Source organism: Bos grunniens, chromosome 25 (assembly GCF_055505025.1).
Source record: "Bos grunniens cultivar Pamir isolate PY7600 chromosome 25, Bosgru_T2T1.0, whole genome shotgun sequence".
Taxonomy (NCBI): domain Eukaryota; kingdom Metazoa; phylum Chordata; class Mammalia; order Artiodactyla; family Bovidae; genus Bos; species Bos grunniens.
This window is the reverse complement of record NC_141189.1, coordinates 16912491-16927573: the sequence shown is the minus strand read 5'-3', so window position 1 is coordinate 16927573 and position 15083 is coordinate 16912491. Positions and strand designations below refer to the sequence as shown.

General features: G+C 49.1%; 1 protein-coding gene across 2 annotated transcripts; it reads right to left on the bottom strand.

Moving 5' to 3' along the window:
* Positions 1-2983: 2983 nt before the first annotated feature.
* Positions 2984-15083, bottom strand: NFATC2IP (nuclear factor of activated T cells 2 interacting protein). Of its 2 annotated transcripts, XM_086375173.1 has the most exons (9): positions 14653-15083; positions 12753-12825; positions 9936-10050; positions 8959-9039; positions 8664-8850; positions 6901-7045; positions 6671-6780; positions 4915-5011; positions 2984-4640 (listed from the first exon to the last, which is right to left on the bottom strand). In XM_086375173.1, the coding sequence occupies exons 1-9, from the start codon at positions 15034-15036 to the stop codon at positions 4525-4527; spliced, it is 1308 nt and encodes a 435-aa protein (XP_086231299.1). In that variant the 5' UTR covers positions 15037-15083; the 3' UTR covers positions 2984-4524. The 2 variants fall into 2 exon arrangements, with proteins under 2 accessions (XP_086231299.1, XP_086231300.1); XM_086375174.1 differs by having other exon boundaries at positions 2984-5011.

The window sequence follows — 15083 nt, the reverse complement described above, 5'->3', positions numbered from 1 at the left end:
TTCAGTCATGTCCGACTCTGTGCGACCCATAGACGGCAGCCCACCAGGCTCCCCTGTCCCTGGGATTCTCCAGGCAAGAACACTGGAGTGGGTTGCCATTTCCTTCTCCAATGCAGGAAAGTGAAAAGTGAAAGTGAAGTCGCTCAGTCATGTCCGACTCTTAGCGACCCCATGGACTGCAGCCCACCAGGCCCCTCCATCCATGGGATTTTCCAGGCAAGAGTACTGGAGTGGGGTGCCATTGCCTTCTCCGACAGCCAAAAAAAAAGAGTTGGACTTAGGTTTGCGGCTCATGGATGGTAATGGGATTCTTTGAGATGAAGGATTTATTTATTTATTCAACAGACATTTGTTAGGTTAACTACTATGTGTCAGACACCGGAGAAGGCAATGGCACCCCACTCCAGTACTCTTGCCTGGAAAATCCCATGGATGGAGGAGCCTGGAAGACTGCAGTCCATGGGGTCGCTGAGGGTCGGACATGACTGAGCGACTTCACTTTTACTTTTCACTTTCATGCATTGGGGAAGGAAATGGCAACCCACTCCAGTGTTCTTGCCTGGAGAATCCCAGGGACGGGGGAGCCTGGTGGGCTGCCATCTATGGGGTCGCAGAGTCGGACACGACTGAGGTGACTTAGCAGCAGCAGCATGTGTCAGACACAGAGCTAGGGAATCTTTGGGAAAAACAAGATATAGTATTTTTTTCAAGGAACTTACAGTCTAGTAGGGATGAGAGACACAGACCAAGGAAGACAGCTTGGGAGTTTTGAGCTAGATCCTTGGTCCAGGCTAAGGTGGGACACACACAGGAGAACATGACCAGTCCTGGGGGGGTTTTATGGAGGGAATGGAAAGGATGGGGTCATGGGAAGCTTTAAAGTTGTGAAAGTGAAAGGGTTAGTCACTCAGTCCTGACTCTTTGCAACCCCATAGACTGTAACCTGCCAGGCTCCTCTGTTCATGGGATTTTGAACACTGGAGTGGGTTGCCATTCCCTTCTCCAGGGGGTCCTCCCAATTCAGGGATTGAACCCAAGTCTCTTGCATTGCAGAAAGATTCTTAACTGTCTGAGCCACCAGGTCACCTTAAAAATGTGAAGCTCTAACAAAAAAGGAAAATGGCATCTTGCCACTCAGCAGTGTGGCAGCATCTGGGAGCATTGTTAGACATGCAGCAGCGGACCTCTCCGGTGGTCCAGTGGTTAAGAATACGCCTGCCACTGCCGGGGACACGCATTCAATCCCTGGTCTAGGATGATCCCACATGCCACAGGGCAACTAAGCCCACGCACCTAGAGCCCGTGGCTCCACAAGAGAAGCCACCACAATAAGAAGCCCAAGCACTGCAACAAAAAGTAGCCCCCGCTCACAACTAGAGAAGGTGGCATGCAGCAAGGAAGACCCAGAACAGCCAAAAATAAATAATTTTAAACCAGAAATGCAGCATTTCAGGCCCCGCCCCGAACTGTGGGTGCCCCATCTCCATCATGACAAGCTCCCCACCTGATCTGTGTGCACACTGAAGTGTGAAAAGCACCCAGCTCCTTAATTGAGTCATCAGCAGGCCCACCTGGTTTTCCTTCTTGCTCTGCATTCTGTGGCTATGTGGCCAGGGACAGGTTATTTCATCCAAGCTTCTATTTCTCTTCTGTAAAGTGGGAAGTATCACACCTACCTCCCAGGATCTCCCTGAGGATGAATGTGATTAGGAAAAATGCTGAGCTTGGTACGTGCTACCAGATTAGGGCTCCTTCAAGTTGTGAAGTTTCTCATCGGGAGAATGGTAGAAAGATGTCCTGACAGGTGATCAATCTGTTTGATTAGAAGGATGAATAATCACTCTCATCAGAGAACTGCAAATCCTTTTACAATGCGGAATCTTTCCTGAATCCTCCCCAGATGAAGTGCCGAGAAAGAAAAGAAGAAACTGGAACCTTCTAGTATCTGCTAAGGCATTTATCATAAAGAGGTCCAGCCACTTGTACTCAAGTGAAAATGGGTAGGTGCACATTTGAGGATCCGTGATTCCATCCCTGGATATAAACCTGAGGAAATCCCACTCAGGGTCACTACACCACTGCTTGTAATAGCACCATCCTGGGCTAGGATGGGGTTTGCTTACAAATGACAGAAATCCTCCAAAAGTAGGGGTTTTTTTTTTTTTTTTTCTGTCTTGTCATATGGCTTGTAGGATCTTAGTTCCCCAACCAGGGATCAAACCCAGGTTCCAGGAGTGAAAGTGCGGGGTCCTAACCACTGGATTGCCAGAGAATTCCCATCCAATAGCAGTGATTTAAATAAGACAGGAAGTTCCCCTTCCTGCCAAATCCAGAGGTCAGTGGTGCGGGGCTAGTAAGATACTGTATGGAAGTTGAGACCCACGTGCCTTCTCTCCTCGTCCTGCCCTGCGTGGCTTCCTTCCCCAGGGTCACCAGGTGTCCATGCGGATGCTCCACCTCCAGTCAGCAGCTTGAAAAAAGCCAAAGAGAAGGGCACACGCTGCCCACTTAGGACTGATCCTGGAAGTCAAACCCCATTTCCCTGTATTGGCATTTGGCCACACTAGGGCTACAGTGGAGGCTGGCAGGCACTGTCTTCACCCTGAACACTCTGTGCTCTGCCAAAAACCGGGGCTTCTGAAGAACAGATGTGAGGGGCCAACTGATGGTCTCAGCCACGGGATTCATGGGGGTGGTGGGTCACACGGGGAGGCAGAGACAGAAATCCTCAAATATATACAAGTTTAATGTATTCCTGTTTATTCTGTTGACACTGAACATATCATTTTAATGTATTCAGACTTATTAATGGATATATCTTACCTGAAAAAAATGAGCTATACCATATCATGGATTATTTAAATATTAAAAATTTTCTTTCTATATTTCCCACATTATAAGTTCAAACGAATGCTACATTCCAACAACAAGAAAAAAACTTTTTGAAGAGAGTGATGTGCTTTTGCCAAAATCATACCACATATCAGGTGGAAAATTCATGGCTTTATTAGTAGATGGCAGAGAAAACTGGCTCATTATACAGTGAAACTAAAACTTGGATCTCATAGACAAAGGTGAATTTTAAATAGTTTAAAAGTACTATTCAACATTTCAGCCTGGCATCAAGCAATGAAAACAAATATTTGACCACGCAGGGCAGATGTCAGCCAGTACACACACCAGCATGTACTGGCTGGACTTCAGCCCAATATTTAGTGGCCTAGATGTGAAAGAAAAGCCAATAAAACTAATAGAAGAAACTGCAAAAGTATTGTTAACTATTTTTAAATAAGAAATCAAAAAGCAACAAATGATATAACAAAATAGCTAATTAACCTACATTAAAATTAAGAATGTCTGTTCAGTGAAGGACACCCCTGGTTATACAAACACAAGTGCCATCTTCAGAGTTTTTGCAACTTCCCAGGAATATAGGAGGAACTTTTGAGAGTAAACAAAAAAAAAATGCTAAGAAGCCCCCATGAGAAAAGGAACAAAGATAAATTAGCAATTCACAGAAAGGGGCACCAGAAAGGCTGACAGGAAAATGAAGAAATTCCTCAAATTACTGGTGACCAGATGAATGTACATTAAAACAGGGCACCACTTTCTACCCAAGAGACTGGCAAAAGTTAGAAAGTCGGGCAGTAATAAATGCTGGTGGGGATGAGCAGAAATAGGAAGCTTTAAGTGGGAGAGTCAAAGACCATTCTAAAAAAACAATAGAGAAATTAATCTGTCTGATGCATAATTCCATCCTGGGTACCTCTGCTGGAGAACTTTACATAAGTATGGAAGGAGACATAGAAAAAGATGTTCACCATGACCATGGCCTTGCCTGTGGGCCGAGGAGTTGCAGGTAACCCAGGTGTCTACCACTTAGCAAATGTCTAAAAGAAATGCACTTAACACCCACCATGGAATATCTTGGAGCAGCTCAAAGAAATAAAGCTGATGTAGCCTAAGCAACCCATGTTGAGTGAGAAAAGCAGCAGGGCAAGATCAACGGGATTATATTACATGTGGGCAAAGTATATGCACACAGATAGCAGAGCATGTTCAAGGAAACATTCATATTCAAAGACATGGAGTCAACACACTAGAATGGATGCTTACAGGAGAGGATGACATGAAGGGAAAAAGCCATAAACCCTGTGTGGACTGCGATCCTGAGATCAAAACCAAAAGGTTCAAGGTGCTCAATTATGCTTTAAACAACACGTGTGCATCAGGAAGGTGGCTCAAAAGGGTCCTAGGGTGAGGAAGACACCCAAGCCTGAGAATCTACTGTACTCTTCAAAATAATAACCCACTGTTTGCCTCTGGTGAAGCTATTGCATTTGTGAGGCTCATCATCTAGTTTCCGGCTGGGCAGAGGAACCACACCTTGGTTCAAGTCAACTTCACCTCCATCCCCCGATGACCCTGAGGCCACGGCTGGTCCTGGATGTGGCAGAATTCTGAGGCCTGGAGTCCCCTTCCAACCCTTACTAATTTCAACTCACTCTTTCAGTATGAGAAGTTTCATATAAGAGACATTTCAGTGAGTGATGGTGGACGAGTGAAGGTGAGGGATACCTTCTCCATGTCCCAGAGGGCCGTAAAATTCAGCACACCCTGTGGATGGAGCCACAGTCCACCTAAGGCAGCAAAGACCATCATACAATTAAACCAGGTAGCTAACGGCTTGAAACTGGGGTCAAAGGAGAGGGAGTCAAAGATCACTCCTGGATTTTGCTTCAGCTTGAAGATGAGTTCTAACTCAGCTGCAGCTAGCAAGCCCTTACGGGCCAAAATGGGGCAGCCCATTCTCCCCAACTCCAGGCTGGGCCTCCAAACAGGGAGTGGGGTTTCAGCCCCAGACCTCGATGAGGTCCCCAGATTCCATTCCCAGGTCAGCCGGCAGCTCCTTGCCTGAAAGCTTCGTCCCATCAAAAAAGAAGGAGAGCTTGTGGCCGGAGAGTCCCATAGCCTCCTCGTAGCGGGACATGAGGGTCTTGAGAGGAGAATCCTGGGCGGAGAAGAAAAAAACATGGACGTAAGAATCTGAAAAGAGAGACTGAGGAAAACTTGTAGGGACAGACAGAGAGCTTGGGACATGTCAAGTTGGAGCCCACAGAGGGGGATACAAGTGGACGAAGAAGCCAGCAGTAGCTGGTTCCTTTCTCTAGGGAGCTGGGCCATGGAGCCCAGGGCTGGGATGCTGGCTCTGGGTCGGATACATTCTCCAAAGCTGGTCTCCTCACCTAACATGGAGGCATGATGCATAAGGAGGAAGCCAGCCAGGCTCTGGAGTGAGCATGACCCAAGCTGGGGGCCAGGTGCCCTTATTAAACTAGATGTGTAAGCTTAGCCAAGTGCTATGGGTTTGAGAGTCCCTTGGACAGCAAGAAGGTCAATCCTAAAGGAAATCAACCCTGAATATTCATTAGAAGGACTGAAGCTGAAGCTCTAATACTTTGGCCACCTGATGAGAAGAGCCAACTCATTGGAAAAGACCCTGATGCTGGGAAAGATTCAGGGCAGGAGGAGAAGGGGACAACAGAGGATGAGATGGTTGGATGGCGTCACCGACTCAATGGACATGGGTTTGAGCAAACTCCAGGAGATAGTGAAGGACAGGGAAGCCTGGTGTGCTGCAGTCCATGGGGTCCCAAAGATGGGGACACAACTTAGTGACTGAACAACAACAGTGGATTGACTGTGTCCCCCAAAAACATACCGTATGCTCCTAACCCTTAAGAAATGTGCATGTGACCTCATTTGGAAGATACGATCAAGATAAGATGAGGCTGGGACTGCCCTGTGGTCCCGCTGCTAAGACTCCACCTCCCAACACAGGGGGCCCAGGTTCAATCCCGGGTCAGGAAACTGGATGCTACATGTTGCAACTGAAGATTCTGCACGCTGCAACAACTAAGACCCAGTGCAGCTCAATAAATAAATACACATTAAAAAAAAATGAGGTCATGGTTGATTACACTGTGCACTAAGGTGACAGGACTAGTGTTCTTGTAAGACGGGAAAACAGATACATACAGAGATACACAGGGAGAACGTCCTATGACAAAAGAGGCGGGAGGCAGCTGCAAGTCAAGGACTGCTGGCCACCCGCAGAAGGTAGGAGGAAGCATGGACCCAGAGGCTCCGAGGGAGCGTGAACCTGCTGACAACTTGATTTCAAACTTGCAGCCTCCAGAACTGGGAGAGAACACATTTCTGTTGTTTTAAGCCGCCCAGCCTGTAGTAGTTTGTTACAGCAGCTCTCAGAAACAAATACAGCAAGTCATTCCACCTCTACAGATGTTGGTTTCCGTATCTGTTAAATGAGGGTAGCAACAGTGCTTTCTCATACAAGACTGCTGTGAATTTCAATAATATCCTGAATGTGAAATAATTAGCCTTAGCACAGGGACTGTCACTTCTATGGTACTTTTGATCGGTCTTACTGGTTACTATTCAAGGGTGATTTCCACTTTAACCAGGAGGAGTTAGGAGACCAGAGCCAGCTTCCCAGAAGAGGGAGGGAACCTAAACACTGAACGTCATACACTCTCTAGGATGGGCAGGGACCCAAGACCACAGAGGGCAGGGACTCCATCCTCCACCCACTGAAGGGAGACTGCAGAGCACAGGGCAAGGGGCGTGGCCAGCCGGCTCCCCCACTCACGGGAGGCAGCGAGACTTCCAGCGTCTGGTGCTTCTCTTTTCCCTGGACCCGAAGTTGGAGCAGTGGCGACGTCTCTGCAGCCTCCGGAGAACTTGCTAGAACCACACAGTCTGTGGCAGGCAGGATAGGGAAGCCAGGCCTAAACAAGGGTTGGAAGCCAGGCCCCCTCTGGGCCTCTCCCCACATCCCCTCCCTGTGGCAAAATCCTCCTCAGGCCTCGTTCCTCTCACCAATGATGTCAGCCACGCCGAGCTTTAGGGCCCTGGGGGTGGCGGTAGGGGACAGCTCGGTCTCTCCCAACAGCAAGAGGATCCTGCTTGGGGACACCCCAAGGCGGGCGGCCATGTGGTCCACCACGCTCTTAAGGGGCTCCGACTAGGAGGGGGACAGAAAGTAAAGGAGGCCTTCCTGCCTTGACTTGCTTCCCCATCCCCATCCCCCAATTTCTGGCCTTAACTACTCGCTGAATTCCTCAGCAGTGAGTTCCATCACATTTACCTGGAAAGGCACAAAATAAAATCATGTCAATAAGGGGTTCAGGCAAGTGACACAGACACAAAGCAGCCATGAGTTAGGAGGGGAAAAAAGGGAGTGGTGGGGGTTGTGGCCAACCAGAACTGGATATGCCCCATCTAAGCCTGGGCAGCTGTTCCGCAGCTCTGGCTAATTGGTACCAGCTGGGAATATGGGCCAGGTACTGATGCTTTTGAACTGTGGTGTTGGAGAAGACTCTTGAAGAGTCCCTTGGACTGCAAGGAGATCCAACCAGTCCATTCCGAAGGAGATCAGCCCTGGGATTTTCTTTGGAAGGAATGATGCTAAAGCTGAAACTCCAGTACTTTGGCCATCTCATGCGAAGAGTTGACTCATTGGAAAAGACTCTGATGCTGGGAGGGATTGGGGACAGAAGGAGAAGGGGATGACAGAGGATGGGATGGCTGGATGGCATTACTGACTTGATGGACGTGAGTCTGAGTGAACTCCGGAAGTTGGTGATGGACAGGGAGGCCTAGCTTGCTGCGATTCATGGGGTCGCAAAGAGTCAGACACGACTGAGCGACTGAACTGAACTGAACTGAACTGCATCTTCCTATTTAAGAGAAGCCAGAAATCTGGACCTCAGTATCCAATCACCCATTGCAAAGGTTGGAAATGAACTATTTGGTTTTAAAATCACCGTACAGCTTGAAAGAAGATGCACGGGACTTCCCTGGTGGTCCAGTGGTTAAGATTCCCCGCTCCCGATGCAGAGGGCACAGGTTCAGTCCCTGGTTGGGGAACTAATATCTCACATGCCAGATGGCATGGACAGAAAAAATAAAGAAGATGATGCACTGTTGATAAGGCCATGGGTTGCTAGTTGGCAAGTTTTGGCTTAGCTGCTTGTCTGATACACTGTTACTACTCAGTAAGTAGTCATTTCTGTTCTTCTTTTGGAATGGGGGTCATCCCTATAATAGTAGTCATCACCAGGAAGCTAGGGGAGCTTGGAATGACCAAGTGACCCCTGGGTGTCTGAAGCAGTAAGAACAAGCACAGGAGGGCAGTACAGGGTCCAAGGGAAGGAAGGAGGGAGGGATGCCCCTCCCCCGGAGAGGGCCTACCAAGCAAAGTTTCTTAGGATGTTTTAGTGGAGCCCTGAAGAATAGGTGGGAAGTTTGCCAGATAGGCAAAGTTTTCCTTCTCCTTGGAGAAGGAAATGGCAACCCACTCCAGTATTCTTGCCTGGAGAATCCCATGGACAGAGGAACTATGTGGGCTACAGTCCACGGGTCACAAAGAGTCGGACACGACTGAGCAACTTCACTTTCACTTTGCCAGATAGAGAGGGCAGAGGGAGGAAAAGATCTGGACAAAGGGGACAGTGAGTGCAAAGGCGCAGAGGGCTGAAAGCGTGCTGGGCAGCTCCAGACAGCAAGATGGGCAAAGGAAGACACTAGTCTCTCCATGGGCAGCTCCTGGAACCCTGCTCCCAGACCCTTCAGGCATTTACCATTCTGATGGGCAACCTGACCAGGTCAGCTCGGCACCGGATTTTGAGTGGCAGGAGTCGAGAGTTCTCTGGGAGACTGGGCCCCTCCACTAGGACCACCTCATCCTCTTGGCTCAGGTGGTCTTGGCCCTGGGATTGCTTGGGACTCAGGCAGGAACGGAGATCTTGGAGACGCTTGTTCACCTCCCTGAGGTGCAGAAAGGACTGTGCGTCAGTCAGGGTGGGCCCCCTCCTGACCGTCCCTTCTCCAATCTAGCCCAGAGCAGAGCACACTCCCCACCCCTGCCCTTGGTACCTTAACTTCCGGAGTGCCTGAGTATGCTTCCTGCTTTTGGTACGTGGCAGAGGTGAGGGCAAAGGCGAGGTGTCCTGATCCCTGCAGACAGAAGAGAGGGACAGAATAGGGAAAGAGATGAGACCCCAGCCTCACCCACAGCTCTCCTTCCAGGGGGCCCCTGGGCACCAGACGGGGACCAGGAGGATCAAGACGGAGCACTTCTGGTGACATCCGTCTTATTTGAAGACTGGGGTGGGTATGGGTAGGGGGTGAGGGGTGGAGGACAGGGAAAACCTGAGTCATGATTTTTATACTTATATGGCCCAAATATGAGGGAGGAGAATGCCTCACTTTTAAGATAAGTTGCTTTCCAGGTGAATATCTGATAAAATCCAAATGACACCAAACACTTACTATATGTTAAGGGTTAACTCTTCATTTACCGTAAAATTTTGACCCAAGTACCACTATTATCTCCATTTTACAGAAGAGGAAACTGAAGCACAAAGAGGATGGCCAGGGAGTCCCTGGTGGCCCAGTGGTTAAAAATCTGCCTTCTAATACAGGGGATGAAAGTTCAATCCCTGGTTGGGGAACTATGATCCCACATGCAACTAAGCCCTTATGCCACAACTAGAGAAGCATATACACTGCAATGAAGACCCCTTGCAGCCAAAACAGAGAGAGAGGATGGCCAAAAGACAGGGTCTGAAGCACAGGGCAGCCTCCAGAGCCACACCCTTCAGTTCCACATCACTACCTTCTTAGACACAAAGCGGAACCCCTCCACTTCCTGGCCAGTCTGGAGGGTCTGCTGTCATCCTCCAGTGGGACTCACTGCTTCTCCCAAGAGTTTCATTCCTCATCCAAGCCTCAGGATGCCTTATGGGAAACTTCTTACCCTTCCAGGAGCCACCCAAGGGTCCTGCCCGCCTCAGCCCACCCTTCCAATTCCCGTTCTGCTCCTGAGGCCCCAGTACTCTTGCCTCACTCACAGTAACATCTTTTTCTTCTCTTCTCCATCCTTACTCCTCAGCTTCTTCTTCCAGGGGGAACTGGGACATGGGAAATCCACTGCATGGGGACTGCTGGCATCCTCCACATCTGCCTCTGCGGACAGGGGAGGAGGAAGTGGAAAGGGTTAGCCAAGAGAAGGCAGTGGGAGACCAAGAAGAGACAAGGCAGGGGCTTCAGAAGGTTCTGAAAAAGGAGGAGATTAGGGGGCCCCGGACACACATGACCACCGGGGAAGGGTTTGGGGGGACGAATCAAGAGAAAAGCCTAGAGGGCTTCCCCAGCAGCACTGCAGTGGTGCAGTTAAGACTCTGCCTTCCAATGCAGGGACGTGGGTTTGACCCCTGGTCAGGGAACTAAGATCCCACATGCGTGTGGCCAAAAAAAAGGAAGGGGGCGCCTTAGAGAGAAGGATGAACTGGAGTCTGACAGTGAGATTAGGAAAGTGTCCACACCTCGCACCAGTGCATGACACAGGGCCAAGAGTGGACAACGGGCAGTGGCTCACCCAACTACAGCGTGCTCTTCTCATTTTGATCACCTGCACCTCACAAATCAAAAACCCTGAGCACACAACCCGGAAAACATGTATTTACTTAATACACAGGTACTACTGACTATACATGTACAAACCATTATATATGTTATGAATCATACAGTATAACAAATGCTATCAAAGGATGATTTTTTTTCCCAGCTATTTCTCTTGTTTTCTGCCCCTACTCAATTTGGTGGGCACAAAGAAGACGTGTCTGGGGCGGGGGCGGGGAGCGTCTTTGGTAAAGAGGTTAAGTACAGGCCCTCTAAGTCCAGGCTTCTCAAACGTCATCCATGTGAGTGTCGTTGTGGTATTTTGCCATATCTCGGTATTACGTGATATGTTTCTTTAAATCACTCATCTTCACTTAAATGTCTTAGAAAAGGAAACCAGGTATTATTCTAGACCACAGAAGCTCTTTTCCGTTTGCCTGCCACCAGATCATCGTTAACCATCGTTATTTATTTTTATAAATAAATACCATGAATACAAAACAATGGTAATAAATCCTAGATCAGTGGTTCTCAACCAGAGGCAATTCTGCCTCCTGCGGGACATGTGACCATGTCTGGAGACAATTTTGGCTGTCGCAGCAAGGGGAGGAAGGGGTTGCAGGGGGTGATGACGTTTGCTGGGTGGAGGCCAGGCTGCTGCTCCACACCCCGCAGGGCATAGGACAGCCCCACACAAAGAAGGATCCAGTCCAAATGCCAGTAGCACCAAGGGTGAGAAACCCTGTCCTAGGAGCTGCCATTGGCCTGAGACTCTGCATTTCTAACAAGCTCCCGGGAGATACCCAACACTCCTGGGCCCACATTTTTTTTTTCTAAAGATTGTTTTTATATGGACCATTTTTAAAGTCTTTACTGAATCTGATACAGTATCGCTTCTGTTTTACGCTTTGGTTTTTCCATGTAGGGCATACGGGATCTTAGCTCCCAGATCAGGGATTCAACCTGCACCCCCAGCATTGGAAGGTGAAATTCCGAGCACTGGACCACCAGGGAAGTCCCTGGGCCCTGCATTTTGAGTGGCGAGGACAGAGGTGCCTTGGTACTTCTCTGTTCCAGATACCATATATGTAAACCTTATATGCAGCCCAAGGTGGGAGGGGGGACGTGTTATTAAAACATATTTTCTTTCATTGGGCTTCCCTGGTAGTGGCTCAGCTGGGAAAGAATTCACCTGCAACGCGGGAGACTTGGGTTCGATCCCTGGGTTGGGAAGATCCCTGGAAAAGGGAACAGCTACAGACTCTAATATTCTGGCCTGGAGAATTCCATTGACTGTATAGTTGCAAAGAGTGGGGTGGCATGGGGTGGCAAAGAGTCGGACATGACTGAGCGACTTTCACATACGTATATAGTTCCAAGTACCATATATGTAAACCATATATGTAGCCCAAGGGGGGAGGGCTTTCTATTAATACATATTCTCTTTAATTAATTTCCACCAGAATCCTTTGACACAGGTCTATTATTTATCCCCATTTGGCTGATGAGGAAATTGAAGCCTTAAAAGATTAACTTGCACAAGGTCACACAGCTACTAAGGGGGAGAGCTGGTTCCTAAATCAGCTCTTCATCGCCCTGCCATACTCCCTCGTGGCACAAAAGTCTTAGTCCAAGGTCTGCATTTGCCCTCTGGATCTCTTCCCTAGCAGACCTGATTTCTATTCACTGCCCTTGAGCAGTTTGCAAAAAATCACGTCACTGCAGGAGGACAAAGGCTGGGCAGCCCTGATAAGATTCAGAGAACACCCTGTTGGCTCAGAGTGTTCCCAGGAAACTTGCTACAGATGTAAAAAGATGTTACAAATTCTCAACACTTCTCCCTTCCACTGCTCCCAAGGTTATACAATCAAAGTCTCTGGGGATGACACCTGGAAACCTGTATATTAGAGACTTCCCTGGTGGTCCAGTGGCTAAGACTCCAGTGCTTTCACTGCTGAGGGTCCAGGTTCAATTCCTGCTCAGAGAACTAAGATCCCACAAGCCACGCAGTGTGGCCAAAAAAAATTTAGCACATTCTGATGCTTATTAGAGCTGGGGGAAGGAGTCTGGACAACACTTTCTGTGTCTTCTGGTTAACAAGCCAGCTCCTTTCAGGACTGGAGGTTTTTCTGGCTAGGATGCAGAAGTCACCTCTTTCATGTCCTCCCCTTTAGCTTCAGGAAACAACTAACTACAGGAATGTAAACTCCAGAAAGTCTTCTCAGAGAGGCCAGTGCTGGACAACTCTCCCTAGAAGCCCTCCTTACCTTCTTCAGCCTCTGGGGGACATAATTTCAGGAGGGACACGTTATCTGGGATAAGGTGGAGGCTGCTTTTCACCTGCAAAGAAATAGTAGATCAGTACCAAATGCTCCCTTACACTTAAAGAGAAAACCGGGGTCAATTCTCTCATGCTCAGCCTCCTCCAGCTCCCAAGCCCACCCTGAGGATGTAGATATTACCACTCTCCCACAGGGACGCAGGAGCTCAGCTTCACCAGGATCCAAAATTGGAATACTCTACCATATGATATTACTTGTATGTGGAATCTAAACTATAACATAAATGAACTCATCTAGGAAGCAGAAACTTAGAGAACAGACTTGCGGTTGCCAAGCAGGGAGATGGGGGAAGTTGGAGGGGGGGTGCGGTTGAGAGATGGACTGGGAGTTTGGAGTTAGTAGATGCATATTACATACAGAATGGATGGACAACAAGGCCCTACGGTATAGCACAGTGTCAATGTCCTAGGATAAACCATAATGGAAAAGAATATGTGTATATATATATATATAACATAACCTCAGATATGCAGATGACACCACTCTTATGGCAGAAAACGAAGAACTAAAGAGCCTCTTGATTAAAGTGAGAGAGGAGAGTGAAAAAGTTGGCTTAAAGCTCAACATTCAGAAAACTAAGATCATGGCATCTGGTCCCATCACTTCATGGCAAATAGATGGGGAAACAGTGGAAACAGTGGCTGATTTTATTTTTTGGGGCTCCAAAATCACTGCAGATGGTGATTGCAGCCATGAAATTAAAAGACACTTACTCCTTGGAAGAAAAGTTATGACCAACCTAGACAGCATATTGAAAAGCAGAGACATTACTTTGCCAACAAAGGTCCATCTAGTCAAGGCTATGGTTTTTCCAGTAGTCATGTATGGATGTGAGAGTTGGACTATAAAGAAAGCTGAGTGCTGAAGAATAATAGATGCTTTTGAACTGTGGTGTTGGAGAAGACTCTTGAGAGTCCCTTGGACTGCAAAGAGATCCAACCAGTCCATCCTAAAGGAAATTAGTCCTGAATATTCATTAGAAGGATTGAAGCCGAAGCTCCAATACTTTGGCCACATGATGCAAAGAGCGGACTCATTTGAAAAGACCCTGATGCTGGGAAAGATTGAAGGCAGGAGGAGAAGGGGAAGACAGAAGATGAGACGGTTGGATGGCATCACCGACTCAATGTACATGAGTTTGAGTACACTCCGGGAGTTGGTGATGGATAAGGAGGCCTGGCGTGCTGTAGTCCATGGGGTCGTAAAGAGTCGGACACGACTGAGCGACTGAACTGAACTGAACATATATGTGAGTCACTTTGCTGTACAGCAGAAATTAATCCAACATCGTACATCAACTACACTTCAATTTAAAAAACACAGGAGTACTCTGATGAGGAGCACCCTTCCCTAATGCACTCTAAGGATGCAAGTTTCATTTCCCTTTCTTACAAAGGAGCTAGCCATCCTGCTGTCTTAGAATCCTTGGCAATTTCAGGCCCCTCGCTCACCATACCTCGTGGGGACCCCAGTCCTCTCTGAATTTTCATGGACCCCAGTCCCCATCTTCCTGAATCTTTAGCATCGAGAAACCCAACATGCCCCAAATCCCACCCAGCCCTAGGTCCTCCAGCTCTTCCCTTAACCATCAGATATCTCAACCTCTTAGGCTCCCTATACCCCCCGCCCCGACACTCCAGCTCCTGGGAGTCTCAAACTCCAAGCCCACTCCAAACCCCTTCAAGCTCCCCAATTTGCATCTTTCTGCCTCCAAGGCCCCTAGCCCCTGCTTCCATTTCGTCTCCCAAGACCAACCCTAGAACCCTACCTCAGCACTCCTAAACCCAGTCCCTCCGCGCTAACCGTCCCGGGAACCCGGCTGCACCTTCTCCGAGTACACTGGAACCGCCGGTGCCTCCCCAGGATCCAGCAGCAGCCGCCGCCGCCGCCTGACCAAGACCCGAGGGGCTCCACCAGGCTCTGCGTCCGCCCCTTCGCTGTCACTGTCGCTGTCGTCCCGGGACGCGGCCGGGACGGGGGATTCGGGAAGCGGGACCTCGGCCGCGGCCGCAGCGCCGCGCGCGGTTGCAACCTCCAAGACATCCTCATCGCTGTCGCTGACCAAGTCCACGAGCCCCGAGTCCAAGGTGCGTCGAGCTGGGGATCGCTGGGCGCCAGGACATCGGCTCCGGCCGCCCCGGGATCCCCGAGCCCTTCGGCCGCCGCCGCCGCCTCTGGGACGACCGGGTCTCCTCACCGGCTCCGCCATGGCACGCACCGGGTCTCCACAGTCGCCAGCTTCTGGTCGACTGGCCT